The sequence below is a fragment of the Apteryx rowi genome, unplaced genomic scaffold (assembly GCF_003343035.1).
Source record: "Apteryx rowi isolate R43461 unplaced genomic scaffold, aptRow1 scaffold_856, whole genome shotgun sequence".
In the NCBI taxonomy this organism is placed as follows: Eukaryota; Metazoa; Chordata; class Aves; order Apterygiformes; family Apterygidae; genus Apteryx; species Apteryx rowi.
The window spans coordinates 219,556-239,184 of NW_020451156.1; the positions used below are offsets into that span (position 1 = coordinate 219,556).

A 19,629-nucleotide genomic window follows, 5' to 3' on the forward strand; every position below is an offset into this window, starting at 1 on the left:
AATATTTATCTACTATGATCTTGAGTGTTAGCCATCAGCTTGCTCCACCAATTGAAATCTAGGCAAAGTAGCGAAAACTAAATTAACATTGAATGTACCTATGTGTGGTTCATAACTTCATTAAATACACATTTACTTTGTTTCCAAAGTACTTCAATAAACTCACTGTTTTTAGAACAATTAGAGCAGGTTTATAAAGAAATATACTACACAGAGGGAAAACCTGCATTCTGACTTCTGAATGCATTGTTTAAACTCCATCTTGCCATAGAAATTTTAAACTTTATCTTTTCAAACAGAGGTTTAAGGTTTGGGCATTTGTGAGGAAATAGTATTAGCTAATGATTAAAGTTGCTGAAGAATTATCATTCTTGTATTTGATGTTCATGCACATATATTTGAGTGTGGCCATTTCAGTAGTGTGCTCATGTAAGGGTTCCTGTTTTTCTTGCCTATTGCAAGCAGGTTTATTACACTTTTTTTCCCCTCTTGGGTATTTTTTACAAAACTAACTCTTGAATGTAAAAACAAAAAGTGTTGTCTGAGAGGCTCTTTGGTTGACTAATCACAGTTTTGGTTTTACAAATTTTTATTGAATTTATACTCTCAAACAGTGGCAGCAGTTCTCTTAGAAGCAGCACAAACGTGCAAAAAAGGAAATGCATGGGAAATAAGTTCTCCCTTTCTCTTGAATCCTTGCTCAAGCTATACCGATCTGTAATTTTAATGTCTATAATATGACTGCCACCTAGTACTATCCCAAGCCAAAACTCTCATGGTTGTTGTACAAGGGCCATAAGCTGTAACACAGCACATAGTATTTTGTAAATAACGTGTTTCTGATCTTGCAACCAAGTGTCATTTGTATAATCTATGAGATATTTTGTGATCAGGTTGTGGTTTCCAAAGTCCTGGAAGTAGGAGAGGTGTTTTCTCAAGTAGTTTTGCTTGTTTGACAGTTCCATTCATTGGTTGAAATGAGGCTCTAGTTTGTTCAGGCTCCTGGGCACCTTAGCATACCTCAATCATGCTTCCCATGCTGTTTTTTTTAGAACCTGTTTTGCTTCTGGTCAGGGAAGGTTTTCAGGACCTAGATGCAAAATCTTATGAGGCTTAGACATTTATAACGTCTTTAGAGTGGCAGCAGCATGGACCTGTCAGCCCAGGTGGCGTGCCCTGTGCAAGCTGGGCGGTCTGTTCTCTGAGGGCATTTGCTGTTTCTAGGAAGCTAGTTCTTGACCACATCTTGCATGGGTGGCTTTCAGTGTTCATCTCTTCACAAACCTCCCACTGCTACACCACTGGCAGCTTTAAAACCGTCATGGTTTTAAAATGGCTGAAGCAAAACATGTTCCTGGATTGATATGGACTCCCACAGACGTAATCCAAAGTATTAACCCTTATTTTAGTATTAATTTTAACACCTTCTGCCATAGCAAGTACATCACAGATGAAAGCCCCCAGAGTTATTCTTGTATTTTGCTAATCTGAACACAAGTTCAGCTTTACATATCCCTGGGAGTGTAGTGCAAATACTTGTTATTTGAAGTTCTGGTTCAGTCTGAGCTTCCTAATGGAAGGTGATTTTCTCTCTTTATAGGTATGTGCCATGGAACTATCATGAACCGCAGCCGGGCATATATGATTTCTCTGGTGACAGAGATTTAGAGTATTTCCTGCAGCTTGCTAATGAAACTGGCTTGTTAGTGATCCTGAGAGCTGGACCTTACATCTGTGCAGAATGGGACATGGTACAGCTTTTTGTAAAAGCTATCTCATTTCTAGGCTAAATCTAATGCAACTGTTTTTTTTCTAAAGTAGAAAAATATCCTCGGTGTTTCCTTGGAAAAGACTCCTGGTTAAGCACCCCCAAGTGACTTTTTACAGCACAAGCTTACTTAGTGTTTGTTTTTCATTGAGAGTTACTACTTGCCTTATGTGTGGTGGGGTTTTTTTTGTTTTTTTTAAGTTCAGTCTCAGTACATTTTTTGATAACTGGCTAAGTTGTTCTTCATTTCAGATAAATGGTCACTGTAGTGGTTTCCTTTCTTTTCCCAGGGAGGTTTGCCTGCATGGCTGCTGGAGAAGGAATCTATTGTTCTCAGGTCTTCTGATTCAGGTAATGGCATCAAAAGGACTAGCAAAAGTATATTTTAACAGCAGAAGGACTTGATGTTTGAGGCTACGTTCAGGTAGTTCATATCTCAGTTTAAGTTATCTTGTGAGTAAAAACTTCAATACTCTTAAGATGTATGCATTGAACAAGTATATGGAAAGAACAAAGTAGGGTAGAAAATCATGCAGTTTCTGTGACTAAAGAATTGTAGGGCTGAGTCCTTCAGGTTGTTGTGGATGCTATTCCTAGAGCTAGTAGATTTTTTAGCAGTTGGTTTTCTAAGGAAATGATTTAAGTTGTCTTATTTAAAAAAAGGGGGGGGGTGAGGGAAGTGATTTATGCCATCTATCTCTTCTTGTTTCCCCCCTTCCCAGACCTTTTCTTAATAATTTCCAAAACAACAACCAATTTCAACCAAATTTCAAAATTGGTGTTAGTTTGAAAGATACAAGTTTCATGAAAATTGGTGCCAAGAGAGACAAATTTATTGTTGCCATTGAGAAAAGGCAGGGAGCTTTCAGCTCTGAGACTTTCTGTTTGGCAACAACCAAGTGGCCACTGATTGTGGGAGTCTTTCTTGGCTGGTCATGGTGCATGTAATTCCAGAACTAGTTACAGCACTATTGTGTTACCTGATCACAGACATGACACAGACAGGTGAGATGAGATGGGAGATTAACGTGGTTATTGGAGAGGGGATTAGAGGATAAAGATATAAATCCATATAGTATCTGTCTTCAGTTCTGCTGGTCATTGGATAAATTATCTGTTTAAAAAAATAGCTTGGACAGCAATATTACAATTTGTTTTCCCATTGAAATGCATTAGGACGACTTCTGCGAGATGTTTTAAAGTATCTCTGGTGATTTTCAAAGTTCATCAATGTTTGAGTTTTTTTTTTTTTTTTTTTAATGACTCCACCCATATATTGAAAGCTGATGATTATGAACAAGTGTAAGAGCATGTCAGTTCATTAAATACTGTTCTTATAAACTTCATGTAGTTGGAAAACTAGGTAAAAACTACCCATATATAATTTAAAAGAAAAATCAGAAGTATAAAACAGAAAAGTTGTGAACCATTCACAGTTTTCACTTTGTGTATCACAGATTACCTGGCAGCAGTAGGGAAATGGATAGGTGTCCTCTTGCCAAAGATGAAGCCTCACCTCTATCAAAATGGAGGTCCAATCATCATGGTGCAGGTAATTTTCTGAAATGAATTTTTTTTGAAATCAAATGAACCCAAGCAGCATGGATGCTTATATTAATCTTGCTGACACTTCTTGTGTCAGGTGATAATGCACACAGATGCTCCTTAGCAGTTTCTGGTAGCTAAAGGATTCTGATGAGATCCCTCATCCAAGAGAGCTGGATGCCATCTCCAGAATTTAGAGTGCACTTGTCTGCTCCATACAAGTTATTTCCTACTAGTGTAGAAAGCAATAAAGCAAACTCATGGGACTTCTTAGATCTGAGTCTTATGCCAGCTCTCACATAGAGCAAAACCACATTAACATTATCTGAAACCCTCTCACAGGAAAAAGGGAAATAAGGATACCTGCAGATAGAAGCAAAAGCAATATGAAGTAAGCCAAAAACTTGTAACAAGTGCAGCATCAAGGTTTAAGCTTTTTAGTTCCTTGTGCGTAACGAGTTGTGAATGTTTCAGGATATGATACTGTGCATGCATCGTGGGTAGTTTCTCTCTTGAACTCCTTCTAGATGTGCAGTGGTGATTATTCCATGTTCATACATAATATTTGACAGTAACCAAAGCTTCATGCTAATTAATTGAAATTCCCTGGCTTTCACAGGATGGGAGACCCTTCTTAAAAATCAGCCAAGATCACTGCACTGGGCTAAACTATCCCTTGGCAGCAATAGGATATTTAGAACAGGATTGTCAGAAGTCACCTTAAAAGGAACGTTTGGCATTGGATCTGGAGCTGAGAGTTGGCCCCTTGGGAAAGGGGCAGGAAGTACACCTCTCAAGAGTAGTGGGTTATCCAGTCCTTTAAGTCTATTGCAGGGCTTTGCTGTTCATGTAAGCCCCTCTGCTGGCCCTTGCTTCCTCATAAGTCTCTCTGTTTTGAAAGTCCAGCTCCATTGCAGTTTTGATCATGTTGTAACCTTGTCTGTGGTTTTTATTGGTTTGCTGGGAACTGGGCCATAGTTCTTCATTTTAAATAGAGACCATGTTTTGATTACTGTTATTGAGTAGATAAGAGTAGAGATTTTTTTGTGAAGTTGAAAGGTGATTTTTGTAGGAAAATTACTTATCTCCAAACAATGATAGCTCCACTCTAAGGTACAGGTGAGAGGAATGAGGGCCTGGAAGCATTGTCTTCTCCGCAAGTCTGGAGTTAAACTGGCTTTTTCAGGGTTGCCATCAAAGAAAGGTTGCCATCAAAGAAATCCCATTTTTGGTATCAGATGCAGATCCAAACTGGCTACTGCTTACTTGAATTATTTTTACTGTGCAGGTAGAGAATGAGTATGGAAGCTACTTCGCTTGCGACTATGACTATCTGCGTTCCCTTCAGAAGCTCTTCCGCCAACATCTTGGGGATGAGGTGGTGCTGTTCACAACTGATGGTGCAAGCAAGTTGTACTTGAGATGTGGAGCTCTTCAGGGTCTTTACGCAACAGTGGACTTTGCCCCAGGTTGGAGACGACTGTTTATTACCAAAAAAAAAAAAAAAAAAAAAATTGTGTGTGTGTTGGTGGCAGGACAAATGGTGTCCTTTACTGCTTAAATGGGGTAATAGACATAAATGACCATTTGACACATTATTAAACATAAAAGAATTACCCACAAGTACCCAGTTACAGAGTCATAATCACTTCCTGGTTTTTTTTTGTTTTGTTTTTTGAAATGGCCTCTGCCTGTTCCAGAATCCAGCCCTCCTAGTTTATTTCTTTAGGCTGGGGGTTACTGGGGGAAAAAAAAAATACTTCTGAAGACCATCATTAGAAATGTATAAACCACCACAATTTGGAGGAGTATAGGCCTGAAGAATGGCTAAGCACGGACAGTGTTCTTAGAAAGTGCCTATTTGATAGAAGAGGAGAATTAATGTTGTGAATGTTTGTGCTGCATGGGCTTGGCAAAATAAGCTTAAGGCACAAGAAACATACTCCAAGATAGTTGTGTTTCCATATTTTTTTGACTTGTGGCCTCTCTTTTATATTATTCTCTCTACAGTCAAGGATGTATGCTTAGTAGGAATCTGCTTTTTTTATAAGTAGATTGAAACTGTGAACTCCTTCATGTATGTCATTTATTGAGTAGTTATTATTTCCAGTCCCTATGGCTTGAACCACTTGGAGTGATCAGAAATGAAACTCCTATTTACAGGTTGCCTGGCATCTGTTCTTCCCTATAGTCTTGATAGCAGAACTGCAGGCCTATACTTTTCAGTGAGTGTGTAGTAATTCTGACACATCCCAGACTTTATGGAGCCAGAATGTCATTCTCAGGAAGAGCTGGATTTTCAGAGGATATAAGCTTAGGACTTTCTTAAAAACCGTTTTTTTTTTTTTTTTTTAAAAAAGATGCTCCCCAGTTCAAACACTAAAATCTGAGGTATTGATTCTACACCTGCATTTTCTGAAGTAAGTTGCTTACCTGTATTTTTGCTAGGTCTTGAAATGGACATAGACACCTATTTCAGTACAGTGAAGAACCGGAAAAGTCATGGATGTTGCAACTCAGTTTTGCTTTTGTTTGTTTATAGGTGGCAATGTCACAGCAGCATTCTTAGCTCAAAGAAGCAGTGAACCTACAGGCCCTTTGGTATGTCTTTTTACTTAAATTTCCTGTATCGCTCCTAATCTTGCAGTGATTAATAATAGAGGGGTTGATGACAGTGTATTGGACAGTTTCTCAGGGACAGTTTTATGGGGACATCATTTCCAAATCAGTCAGAAAAGCTGAATCGAGGAGCTTCTGCGTGTGTTTGTCTATGTAACGCTGACTGCTGTTCTGCAAATATTACTTTACTCTCAGAAGAAATTGATTTTTGTTTCAGTATTTTTCCTTGCTAAGACAAATGTTTACAAAGCAGCGGAAACAGTAAGTATGATTAGATGAGTTAGTGAGGTATGTGTGTGGGTGGAAGTTAAAAGCAAAAATTAAAAGGGCAGGTTAGAAGTTGCTTCCTGTTTTTAGCTACCCCAGAGTTTCTACACAAGTAATAATGGGATGTTAGATCATTGGAAGCCATTTTGACAAAGGGAGAAGGCCCCTTGAGGGTACAAGGTTATCTCTGTGCTATGAAATTATTTAGAACACAATTTGAGAGTGAGTGATTTATTTTTCATTACATCTAATTTACATATGTTATTCTGCATTTAATATATTGGTTCTGTGATTTATTTTAATGCCAAGTATCTGAAACATATTCAGGTTGACAAGTTCCAAGGAAATGTGTGCTCCTTGGTACTTAAGCATTCATTTTCAAAATGTCCATATAAAATTATTGAACCAATCCTTTAATTTCTTTGACCGGTCATCTGCTGGAAAAGACTGATTTTCATATATACCTTGCTGTATTTATAGTAGCTTAAAAATGGCTCAAATAAGTCAAGGTGCCTTTTTTCCTTTTCTCTTACAGTTAGTAACCTAAATCACATTGCATTCTTGTTCCCTCTTCATATTTTCCCTTCCTCTTTTGCCCTTCCTCCTTTCAGGTTAATTCTGAATTTTATACTGGATGGTTGGATCACTGGGGGCACCGTCATTCTGTTGTACCCACACAAACAGTAGCTAAAACCCTTAATGAAATCCTGGCACGTGGTGCTAACGTTAACCTGTAAGTGTGTGTTCAGTAGAGGTTAGTTTTTTCTGGGGGGGAGGTTGTTTTGTTTTGTTTTGTTTTGTTTTCCAATTCCAAGTGTTGGTACTCAGCAAAACCTGATTTAAGTGGATTGCATTTTGTTTTGTTTTTTTCAGGTACATGTTTATAGGTGGGACTAACTTTGCCTATTGGAATGGTAAGAAATGATATAAGTGATTCTAATAATACAGTGGAGCTGCTTATGAATTAGGCAGTAGTGTGCTAGTCCCTGTAAAAGAATGAGTTATTCATGCTTTCAAATGGCAAGAGACAACTGCACTAGCTGTTCCGTGTCTATCTCCAGCATGTTCTAAACCCACATGGTATTTGCCTTTGCAAAGGGTGAGGAACAAGTCTGGCCTTTGCTTCACTCAGTTCTGTAAAACAATTGAAACATGGATACATCTGTTTCTCTTCAGAATATTTCTGAAGACTATATAATAGTGAGAGCTTAGAAGGACTATGTCCTCCATAGGAAATAGTTTCCCTGTGCTGAATCCCAAATCCCAGGGCCTACACTGAATCTGAAAATACAGTGAAGTCTGGCTGTGATTGGAGAGAATTCTGAAAATTGATCCCTTTGGAAAAAACAACTCCTTTACATTTTCTGATGCTTTTTTTTCCCCTCCCTTAGGTGCTAATATGCCCTATATGCCACAGCCCACAAGTTATGACTATGATGCTCCACTGAGCGAAGCGGGGGATCTCACAGAAAAATACTTTGCCTTGCGGGAAGTCATTGGTATGGTGAGTGTCCCTAGGACATGTTTAGAATGGTTTGCTGAAACATCCCTAGTTTACTGGAAACTCTCTTGCTCTTGTGTTGGTGTGAGTTACTTCTGCATTTATTGTCCTCTGCAGGAAATGGAAGTGAAGTAGAACAAGGTGATTAGGCCAATCCAACTGCTTGTTTTTACAAAAAGGGCAAGATCTTGCACCTCCCTGGTTATCCCTTTTACTGTCTTGATGGCTCCATCCCCGCCTTTTAAAGGAGTGGTGCATGTGTGGATCTGACACTCTGAGATGATTCAGCTCTGTTTTTTTGCTGGGTTTGTTTTCTTCCAACTTGGCTCACTCCATCTGACGAGAGTCAGAGCTGGCATGAGGGGAGCAGAGGGAGGGAGGAAGGGTTTGGCTGGGAGAAGAGATGGAGGGCGAGTGCACAGGGCTTCCCCTTGCAGCACTGATGAGCCATTCAGTCAGTTCAGGCTGGTCACTTCACTTCAGCCTGATGTGTGCTGCAGCTTAAGCGCTTTGACTGCCTATCTGCCAAGCTCCATGTTATGGTTTTGGGCCTCTGGAGCCTCAGCATGCTTATCCAAATGAACTGTCTTTTGTGATGCCACAAACTAGATCATGCATAGGACCAGCTTTGCCTATTAGTGCTGTTTTTAAAAAAAAAAAAAAAAAAAACCTGACGTGAGTAGCATCTCTACGAACTGGAGACTGGAGTGAAATATGGAATCTATCTGGATTTTGAAAAGACTTACATTTCGGGCCGTTCAGACTAGGCTTAAAGACAAACTTCCTGGGAAGCCCAAGGCTCAAGCTTGTGCCCACTGTCCTGTTGCATGCCAGAAACGTTGCTATTCACTAGAAGACACTTTTCTGATGGGAGTAGGTCTCACAGAAATTTATTACACTGTCTCTAGGGTGAAGTATGCCTTTTATCTTCCCACCTGTAAAAAGCCTGGTATGGATCATTTTCTTAAATTTCTGTTATCCCCAAGCTTTCCATTGATGGGATGATTTTGATAGGGGGAAGTTCCTATCTTGATGCAGCCTTTTTCACCAAAGAAATTCCCAAACTTCCTGTTTTTGAGTTGTTTTCTTCATGGCAAGATCCCTATCTGAACTTTAAGTAGTGTTCTAGTGCAGTTAAGACGGCCTTGATAAGATCTGAAGCGTTCAGTATAAGGTAAGGTGTGTTGGGTCATGGTACAGCTTTTATGGTGTGGTTTGTTTATCTCTTACCTTCCATATCCATAGGATCTCAGTGGAGTTTTCTTGTCTCTGCTGCGGGTTCTCAGCCCATAATAGTCTATCTACTCAAATGCAGTTTGAGCTGAAGCTGCTGTAAGAAAATAAAGTTGGCCTGTAGGTAATGACTGTTTTCAAAATGTTAGCTTTGCTACAAGGCTAATGCATTATAATCTTCCTTTCTCCTTTCTTTCAGTTAATAAATATAATAAAGAAGGAGGGTTTCAGGCTAAAGCTTCTTTCAGTTGTTCACAGCATTCTCTGATTTCTACCATTTGGGTTGAAACTTTCTACTTTTGGTTTCTTCTCTTGGGTGAATATAGGGGTTTTGTTTGTTTGTTTGTTTGTTTGTTTTGAAGTCTGAATGATTTGATTATTTTCAAATACAGAGAGAAAGAAATGAACTTGTTATCCAGAAATACGAATCAGGTTTTCATTAGTGTGTGGTTGAGAGTTGACAGAGGGGCAGTGGGAATTATACTGCTGTGATCTGTTTTAAAAAAAAAAAAAAAAAGACCAACCAAACAACAAAACTTGTTCTGTTGCAGAGGCAAACTTTTGAGTGTGAGTTTTATGCCAGATACACCATGTGTAAATTCAACAAAACCCCAAGAAAAAAGGTCCTTCAGCACCTCCCCAAATTTATTAAAAAAAACAAACAAAACCCAAAACAAAAAAAACAAAATAAGGGTTGCCAAATTAAGCACTCAAAGTTACTGAATGTGCAGATTAAGATAACCTTCACAGGTGGGATCATTTGTGCACATGTATTAAAAAATAGACTAGACTGCTTGATCACATAGGTTTCTTGTCTGCAAAAGTTTTCTGTCTATAGTGCATAGACAGGGCCATGTTCAGTAAATGAAAGATCAGATGGGAAGTCTGGACTTAAAGCCAGGGATGAGTAATGGGAGGAAAGAGGAGAGGGTTTGTTATGACAAGAAGATAAGGAGGTTGGAGGCTCAGGAATGAGGGGGCTGGGGCGCAGGGAGAGAGCCCCTGTCTAAATTCACTGCACCTCAAAGGCATCCAAGAAGCTGGTGGACATCCTTCACCCCTTCCCTCCCCAGCAAAGCTGTAAGCTGAACTTGGGCAGTTCTTCCTAGAGATATAGGCCGAGAAGTAGCTAGAAATAGGCTGACAGTCAGTGCTCCCCTGTCAGGCTGCTTCTCCTGATTCGTAGGCAGTTGTCTAGGCCAGGAGCAGAGGGGAGCTAACGCAGGGATCTCATGGGTTCGTGGAGCTGTGGAGGAGGTGATGGTTGCACAAGAGCCGGAGCTGCACTGACATCCTGCTGCTGTGGGCTCCAGGCTCCTTGCACTCTGTGTTAAATCATTTCACTGAGCTACTCCCAGCAAAAGAGTTACGCACGCTTTTGCTTCTGCATTAGTTTCCCACTGGGTTAGCGTGCCAAAGTGGCTCTGTAAAAAGGTCTGAGGCCTGGCTGGGGAGGGAACGCGTGAGTACAGCCAAAGGAAGGTAGGATCGTGGCCTGGCCAGGTAAAAGTATACAGATGGGATGAGAGGTGGTAAATTCCATAAGCTGCAGCTGTCAAAGGTGTTGCTCCCCCATGTGGGAATTGCTGCCAGGCTTGCGGCCACACAGGGGATGTGTGCCGAATGGGGCAAAGGCTCCAGCAGCTCCCTACGTCCAAACCGGGGCCGTGACACCTGAAGCACATCTGAAAGAATGGACCAGCTTGACAAACCAGCTGCGGCTTATGTGGCATGTGAGGAGAGCAACTTCACACCTCTAAGATTCATTTTATCTAGATTCTTCCAAGGCTCCCCTCTCGGTGTTTGCTGAGCTGCTGTGGGGTAGAGGTGCCCCCAGCAGCCTGGAAGTTGCTAGCTGAGTTATCTCCCCTGGCTGTGAGGCTCTCACAGCTGCTTCTAGAAGAAGCCTGCCTAGGCAGCAATGGGTTAGTAGGTTTTGTGGGGAGGCAGCAAGCAGTAACCCTGAACTGAGAGGGAAGGCACAAGGGGCTAACAATTCCCATATGGAAGTGCTGCTAAGGAAGGGTGGGAGGATCAGATGGAAATACTACCCTTGGAAAGGTTGAGCTGAAGCTCCCAGAGGGGCTGTAGGTAGACAGTAATGCAAGCTGCGGCCACAGGAGGGCTCCAAGGACACTGCGATTCTTTGGCAGCTAGTTTGTTTGCTATCCGTTTTACAGTTACCTGGAGTTAAGTATTCATTAAAAATTACATTACCATACATGATCAGATCAGATGAATTTTTTTTAAAAAAAAACCCTCCTTCTGAGCCTAGGTGCAGGTGTAATTCATTAACACTGTGAGAATATCTACTTTTAGCCAAAGTTCTACTTTTGTAAGTTGTGAAGTGGAAAGTGAGAATTCAGTTAAAATATGTTTGTATTTGTTTCATGTGTTTTTTTTGTTCCCCCCCCTTCCCTTTCTAGTATAACCGGTTACCAGAAGGCCTTATCCCTCCAACAACACCCAAATTTGCTTACGGGAAGATTTTCTTGCAGAAGGTAAATTAACATTTGTAATCTAGTAGGTGTATCTTTCTGTAATGTTGTATGTTTGCTTTTTGCAAGAAATGTTTGAGGGTGTAGTGTCAGCCTCTAGCTAACATACAGAATAGAGAGGGAAAGCTTGAAAGCAAACTTTCAGGAAGGAGGGCACAGAGCGTGAGAGTTAAGAATCATGCCTGTGATGGAAAAAGAGCAATCTGGAAAAAGAGCTATTTGGAAATAAAAGATAATTCTTACAATATGCTGTATGTGTGCGAAGTTTTACTAAACTAAAATGATATATCTTCATAATAAAATAGAACTGTAGTTGTCTAACTGAGATAATTCATGTATGAATAATGTAGCTGAGGGAATGCTAGCACAAGAGGTATTAGCAAAGAATGTTTTTATAGCTGGTGATGCCTCTGAAAGGGAAACGGCAGGTAGGACATACTTTTAAGTAAGTAGTTCTAGCTGTTGTAAATTTTGGATATGGACCACTTTCAATAAATTTGAAAGTCTCGGTGATATAGCTTCTTACAGTATTTATGAAAATCTGCAGCTGATGAGAGAAATTAAATTACTTTTCTACTGAGGGAAAAGCATGCAGAACCCAGCCTTGATATATCCTGTTTGGCAGCAGTCATATAGCTGGTCAGCACATGAATGGCTGGTGTCTGTCCATAGTACTGTCATTTTAGGGTCACTGACAGTTTTCTGTGGAATATGGTTGAGAACTGGGTTACTGCAGTGAGCAGAGAGGAAGGTTTGGGAGATGCAAGAGACAGTCATTCTGCTGGTCACAGAGAAGATGTCTTGAGGTGGAGGATTACTGCAGCTGGTGTACTGGATACTCTAATTCATAATGTTTTGATATATACTTTGCGCTCTTCATTTTGAGCCAGCCATCTTTTCAGTCAGCAGTATATCTGATCTGTCATGCTATTGCAGCTGAAGTGTTGCAAAATTTGGTAGTGATAAGGCTTTGCAGCTGTTATTAAGTCATCCCACTCAACTGGTGGGCAGGAATCAATTTTTCGTAAGGGTGATTCACCAGTGAAGCTGACAAAGATCTCATTTTCAACAACCTTTGAGTATCTTCAGACTTTTTAGGCAACGGCTTGCTGTATGAAATTTCACTGAACTGGTTTATATTTGGTAATGACTAATTATATATCGTTATCAGTACACCTGCTGTTTCTGCTGCTATCATAGGTGGGAGTTGCAGTCACTTAGGGACCTTGTAATCAGATTCTGACTTTCCATTTTCTCATGGTTCATGCCTCTCAGATAGGGCTGTCCTATTTCACTGGAATGATGAACTTTCCCTTTCATGCCTGCAAGAAACGAAAGCTGAAGCATATCTGGCCCAGAAGCCTTCTCTCAAAGGAGAGGTGAAGACAGATAACTAAAGTGACTTAAACATCACAGCTTTGTCGTGGTCATCACAGTGGAAACCCTGTTCCTGTAGGGTTTCTTGCTTGTTTGAAAGGATGTGTTTTACTCTGCACCCAGCAGTTTTAGGAAGTGAGATGGCATGTCTGTACTGGCAGGTGTGAGGTTCCTATCCTTGCCCATACAGATACTGCCATCTGCACCAAAAGCCTCTATAATTGTTTTCTGGGAAGAAAGCTGCTCTCTGTTCTGTGAACCCACTGTTTATTTCAGATGCTCTACTTCGTTGCTCTGTGTCATGGGTGCAGTGTAACCATGAGTCTCAAATCATAGAGGGTTTGTACTGTCTGCTCCTGCCAAAACAGTCCTCCTAACTCCACATTGCATTCCAGTCCCTGTTGTGACAAGGTAAAATTTGTTTCTCCTATGCACCTTGTTTGGAGAAGCCTAAAGGTATCTAAGTGAATATCAAGGAGGGAATATTATAGGACTTCAGCTTCTGTAATCATAACCTTTCAAACTGTAACATTTGCAGTGACAGTGCTATAACAGTTACCATAGTACATAGTATAACAGATACCATGAAGTTTCACTGTGCAGTCAGAGTCCAGCAGTCGGTCTCCTATGTAAAGCATTGAATCTACTGCTGTGAACCAACTCCCATGGCCCTTTTGCAGAGAGGAAGAGGGAAAGGAGACTTTGGAGTATTTTTGGTAGACATATGGTGTGCTTTAGAGGCATGTGTAACCAGAGCAGCCTATTCCTGTAATCTCTTCTACAAGACATTCTGTGATTAATTCAGTCCCCAGGTACCTGATGAGCTACTCAGGATTGAAACTTGAGAAAAGAGATCTTAGGCAGAAATGAAGAGGGCAATCAGGTCCACTGTTTTTTGGGTTCATATATTTATTTATTCTGTGCATGTGTGGGGAGGGTATCTAGGAGGGATAACTTAGGAAAGGTGAAGGATTCCTGGCAGATAGCAATAGGAAAGACCCCAGAGTAAGTGATGGAGAATGACTAGAAACAGCATAGCGCAGAAGCGCTTTCCTCCCTCTTTCTTATACCTCAGGATGGCTGTTCTACCAGAGCAAGCAGTTATATGCACATATGTGAAGTACTTGATAAGCTATAGAATCAACATAGTAATATGATGATTGTAGGATCATGTGTCTCTTACAGTTTCATTGTGTTTCATCTAAGATCATTTGTTTTCACACACTTCTTTCCTTGCTGCACCGTGGCACAGGGAAAAATCTGAGAAATAAGTGTTTTAGTTTTTTTGTTTTGTTTTGTTTTACCATTTAAAGGGTCTGCCAAAACTTTTGCAAATAGTTTGCCCTAGCTGAGTATAATTGGGGAACCCAGTCTAGTAAAAAACCCTCTGTGTCCTGATCAGACAGGTGTTCATTTTGAGCTATTGAATGATTTTAAAGAAGAAATCTCTGTGTGGCAGGGGGAAGAGAGAGAATTTATTAAAACCTGCCTGGGCACACTAACATTGCTACAGAAGAGGCCAGGAAAGCAGGCCATGAGGAAGCATCTTCTTGCAGAGATGCAAAAGGGAAGTGTTGAAGGGGCAGGCAAAGGCAGAACAGCAGTAGGTGGGATCAAGAAATGTGAGGCAATGGATGGGGTTTAAGACCCAGAATGCAGGAAGCATCTTTTCCAAAGGCAAACAAATGAGTTTTGGTGTCTGCAGTGTTTATATGTGGCTGTGCAGGCATGTGACCAGGTGGTAGTTTCTGCTCATCACTTGGAGGACCCTGAGGAGTGCTTGGTCATGAGAAAGTGCCTGCCCTGGCAGTGTAGCCTGCAGACTTTTAGATTCTGAAGTTGTCATCAGTTCTTGGGATGTAGAGAGCTCGAGCAATAGCAAGTGGCTGGCAACCCTGACACATGTTTATCTGTGCAACCATATGGGCAAGAAGAGTTGGGGACGAAAATGGGGTTAAGCAAACAGGATACTGCAGCAGCTGATATTCCCACTGGAGCTGTCTTTTTTTTTTTTTCTTTTTTTGGTACTTGACCATACACTTTAATTTTGAAGACCTCACTTTGGTGGTTCAGAAAGTGTTGTTACTGTTTGTTAGTAGTCATCAGATTGTGGTGTTTTCAGGTTGTTTTTAAAAATTCTTGACTGTATTTGTGATTTTTAAATTTACTGTGAGTTTCTGTTGTAATAACAATTGTCCACTAAGTAATAAACAGGAAATTGAAGCAAGAGCAGATGTTGATTTCTTTTTTTTTCTTTTTTTTTTTTAACTTTGTACGTATGATGAAGAAAAATGGATTTACTCAGGTCAGTCATTCTACCAAAGTTAGAGTGATAAGCTGAATAAAAATAATCCATTTAAGTTGCAAAGAAACAAGCTTCTGTCAACCCAGTCCACAAGTGAATCGGGTGTGGTGTTCCTATATGCAGAATAGAAGCCCCTTTGATAGCAGGAGCTTAAAAAATAGTCAAACAGGCGCCTCCACAAGCTGCTAATACTCAGTTCAGCAAGGCACAAAGCAGCACACGTTGCCAATTCATGGGTCACTCAAGTGATCATGTGCAACTTAATACCACTTATGTTCATTTTTTATTTCATTGTCCACCTGGGGCCTAGGCTATTAACACTCATAGGATTGTTGTGTGGTTCTGTAAGTAAGCTCCATCAGTATCTGTGCAAAGGTATTCATCTCTTGCTTCACAGCTGTAGTACAGGGCCCAGCAGTTCAGTCTTACCTGTGGCCTACCAAGTCCTGCATTGCAATTTAACATTACTGGCTCCTTTGGAGAAGCACGGTATGAGGAATGGAGCACATCAGTAGCCCAGAGCATTTGGGGAATTTCACTGTCTGAAAACTAATTATTTTAGGTATAGTTCTTAAGTTAAAAATGTAGGAGCAGGTGGCTTTCATTAAAATTATGCAGGCCATGATTTGACTGACAGTTTTTTTGCCAGGGCAGAGGGGCTTAGCTATAGACTAGTAAGGGAGACCTAACTTTCAGTTAGTCACGGGATTACCAAAAGGATTATGCTTCGTCTAGTTTTCTTGTATCCAGCTGAAGTTAAGTTCTTTTCAAAAGTCCCTTTAGAGCTACGTCTTCATGCAGAAGTTGGGAACCACTGCTGTCATACTGTCTGCTCAGCAGTGAGTTTCTGCCATGCAATACTGGCTTTCCTGTTTCAGAAACTCCAGTATGTGCCTCAAACTGTAGAAAATGGGGAGGAAGGAATCCATGACTTGAGAAGGCTCCCTATCACCCTATGGTAAAATCAGTGTGAGGAAAAGGATGTAATCCTAGCATTCACTGAATGTTGTGTTTCCTCCAAGAACTTCCTACTGCTTCTCCAATGCTCTGAATAATTTCCAGTGTCTTTGGTACACTGCATGGGAAGGCAAKTAGATGCTGTACCGTGTTTTGGTCTATTGATATCAACGTGTGCAAACAGGCGCTATGGATGAGCAAAACTGCATGTGGTGGTGAGGCAAAATAAGTGCTGTTGTGGGAAAGGAAGGGTGTGCTCTTCCCCTGGTGCCATAGAAACAGGCAAGTAAGTGGATCCTGTCCTGTATCACGGAAAGGCATTGGGGCAGGCAGACCAGGTGGCACGTAGTGACTGTCAGTGCTGCATGGATGTAGTTAGTCAGAATATAGTGGATGTTTGTTTGACAAACTAGTGCAGATGAAGGAAGAGTGGTTTGTGTCTTCTGTGAGCTTGCAGGCTGTGCAAAGTAACCTGTGGTATATATGATGCAGTTTCAACTAAATTTTAGTCACTATGGGTATACATGTACCTTATTCTCAGTTTAGAGTTGGCAGATATTAAAATAATACTGTTGTAAGAGAAAACCACGTGGCTTTTTCATACATTCTGAAGAAATAATTGCATATACTTAGATGACTGATGATGGCTTCTGTCACCTATAGAAAGTATTTCACACAGATTGCTTTTAATATTTCAGTACTTTTCATTTTTGAGTATGCGATGCAAATATTTAATACTTCTGTTATTGAAGCAGTCTAAGGATGTCTGTATTTTTTGTGCTGACAACGCTCTTGGAGTATACAGTTTTATGCTATTTTTAAAAGCCTGATTTTCTTTTTTTTTTCCTTTTTTACTCTGTTTTTTCCTAAGACAGTATTTGAAAGCCAGTCTGGGTTTGGGATGCTTTGAATGTCTGATATGTAATTACCACTGAGCAGTGGTGATACTTTTTGTGAAACAGGCCAAGATTTTGCATAAAAAATATTTATATACAGTTGATTTTTGAGCTTGGAGGATACTGTGCATATTGTGTGCATCTTTATTAATGTACAAAATTGATAGCAGAGTTTGAGAAAGAAGATTTCCATTCATCTATAATTCTATAGTTGCAAAAGGCAATTGCAGATGGCAAGAAAAGCCATATGTAAATCCTGATCCAGCAAGATATTTAAGCATGTGCATAGCCTAAAGCCAATCTCACTAAAATCAGTCCAACTACTTATATATGAAAATATATAAGTAATATGGAAATCAGTGGCATTTTCACTAGCTTGGTTTAAGTACAGTGAGTGGAATTTGGATAATACAGTTGTTTTATCTTAATTATCCAGAGCCATAATGTTTTCTTATGGAACTTTAGTGAAAAGTGCCTGAGTTTGTTCTCATTAAATAATAAAGGATCATTTTATTTTTATGAATGCAAAGCAAACTTAAAAGATCTGGATTTTTTTTGAAGCATTCCTCTGTATGTAGTACGTTTTCTTCAGATTTCATCAGTTCTCTATACTGTGCTCTGTTATTGTGGATTATTGAGATATCTCAATGTATATAAAGGTGATATAAGGGCTTCAGTTGTCTTTGCTTTCCTTTTGGACGGATACAGCTAGCTGGCCAGGCGACCTGATATGCAAGCTGTTTTATTTAGACTGAATTTTACTGACCTACACATTTGCTTTTTCTGTGCTGCAGGTGGGTACTGTGGTGGCGGTTCTTGACAAACTGTCGCCTGCTGGACCAGTGAAAAGCACTTACCCATTAACCTTTGTTCAGCTAAAGCAGGTAAGGATTCCTTGGGTAGGCACTTTGCAGTCATTTTGTGAAGTTTATTTGAACACCACTCYGTGGTATGACTCCTCATGTCCAGTGTCTTATACCATATCTCAGCACAGGTAGTAATAGCTGTAAAAGCGTTCAGGATTTTTGCACTGGAGACCTTTCCATATTTGACAGTGCTCCTGTTTTACACCTGAGAGTCTCCTCTTTCCATGAATGTAGGTATATATGCTGTCCAGGCTTTCTACTTCATCTCTTTCCTCTCTGAAGTACTGATTTTGAGATTTTTAAGATACTTTGGTATTTTATCCGTCTATCTTTTTTTCATCTCTATTCTTTTTCCTTATTCTGTTTTTCTTTCTCTCTCCCCACCTGCTACTGCATCAGTGAGAACAGTGGCTGAGACAGCGCTTTCTCATGCAGGGGAGCCTGGAGAATGAGGCATGCCATCCTCATGACACTTTGGTTACTTTTAGTCCCATTCTTTTACTAAATGTCTGGTGGGCCAAAAGAAGGTGGTAGGAGAAAACTTTGGGAGCGACCTCTTGGAGCTGTTGCAACCCACTGCCCTGGGCATTCACCTCACTGGTTGAGAGGGAAAAGTACCATTCTCTGCATTTTGCTATGGCTTCTGCTGACTTCCCTTCTCCCCTCTTTGCTCCTCTCTCTCTCTGCATCAGTTTCTCCGTCAGTTGTGGTGACTTTCCATAGCTTCCCTCACAGTGAAAGGTCTTCCCTTCATTGCTGAGTGACTCCCTTTCCATTAAGGGCACCTGGCTCTTTGACCACTTCTGTGCTGAACTTAGCACAGACTGGAGCATGGGTGCTAATTGCCTGTGGCTAAAATAAGCCATTCCCAGAGGATGTGATGGTGATGGTAGCTGGGGGAGGGAGAAAAGGGGGGAGCAGTTCAGCAGGTGCCTGGAATATTTTATAAGGCATTATTCAAATAAGGGTTCAAAACTCAGATTTTTCCTGGCCAAGCCACTAATACAAAGGTATTAGAGAAATTGCAGATATTAGGTTGTGGCTGGATGTGTTTTCTAGTGGGCTTTTCTCTCTTGTCCTCTGGCCTTCAAATCTGTAATACCTTCTCTAGGAAAAGAGGGCTGCCAGTGGAGCTTCCAGCATCTTCGCACTTTTCCTCCCCCCCCAGCTCCATTTTCAGGGCACCTTGTTGCAAATGATGCTAATAATCACAGAGGACAGGAACCGGTTTACTCTCACTTCTTCCTGTCAGGGCTGTGCTAAAATCCAAATCTTGCAGATAAATGATTTTGTGGCTACTGGGTGAAAGAGACAATACATTTTTTGTTTTTAATTTGTGTTTTACTTGTGATAAGAACAAATCTAATGACTGTGACTCCCCCCCCCCCCCCCCCCACTGGGGAACTTAGTGAAAAGTATTCTAAAATTCTCCTGATGTAAATCAGTTAGTTTGTAAAAGAGATAACATCTGTCTGATTAGTATGTCAATTTTGGGGCAGTGGGTGACTTTTAAGTTTGTTACGTAAATTCAGTTATGGAGGGATTTTCCAGGTATTTTTTCAGTGTTTTTAATGAAGAACTCAGTATTGTAAATAGTTAACTGTTTTGTTTTTATTGAGAAAATACCTTCATAGCCAAATCCTTATCTTTTAAGGTTATGTAAATGTACAGATGAAACATTTAAAAATGGAAACTTTTTGAAATTTTCACCTATCACTTAAAGGTTAAAGTGAACTCTAATCTCAAGTTGGTATCTCTGATAGACACTATCTGAAGTGAATGAAAGGTAACGTTTCA

At 40.4% G+C, this 19,629-nt stretch overlaps 1 protein-coding gene across 11 annotated transcripts in view; it reads left to right on the plus strand.

The window, feature by feature from the left end:
- Positions 1-19,629, plus strand: part of GLB1 (galactosidase beta 1) — a 63,768-nt gene that overhangs the window by 18,544 nt on the left and 25,595 nt on the right. For 10 of the 11 annotated variants that reach the window (XR_003257608.1, XR_003257609.1, XM_026090283.1 and 7 more), the window contains exons 3-12: positions 1,601-1,751; positions 2,059-2,119; positions 3,226-3,320; positions 4,602-4,782; positions 5,856-5,914; positions 6,811-6,932; positions 7,073-7,113; positions 7,591-7,703; positions 11,360-11,434; positions 17,761-17,850. Coding sequence is in view for 9 of the 11 variants with exons in the window: in XM_026090283.1 (XP_025946068.1) it covers positions 1,601-1,751; positions 2,059-2,119; positions 3,226-3,320; positions 4,602-4,782; positions 5,856-5,914; positions 6,811-6,932; positions 7,073-7,113; positions 7,591-7,703; positions 11,360-11,434; positions 17,761-17,850 (988 nt within the window). In the remaining 2 variants the exon portion in view is untranslated. The remainder of the gene's footprint in view (positions 1-1,600; positions 1,752-2,058; positions 2,120-3,225; positions 3,321-4,601; positions 4,783-5,855; positions 5,915-6,810; positions 6,933-7,072; positions 7,114-7,590; positions 7,704-11,359; positions 11,435-17,760; positions 17,851-19,629) is intronic. The other variant, XM_026090286.1, reaches the window with a different exon arrangement.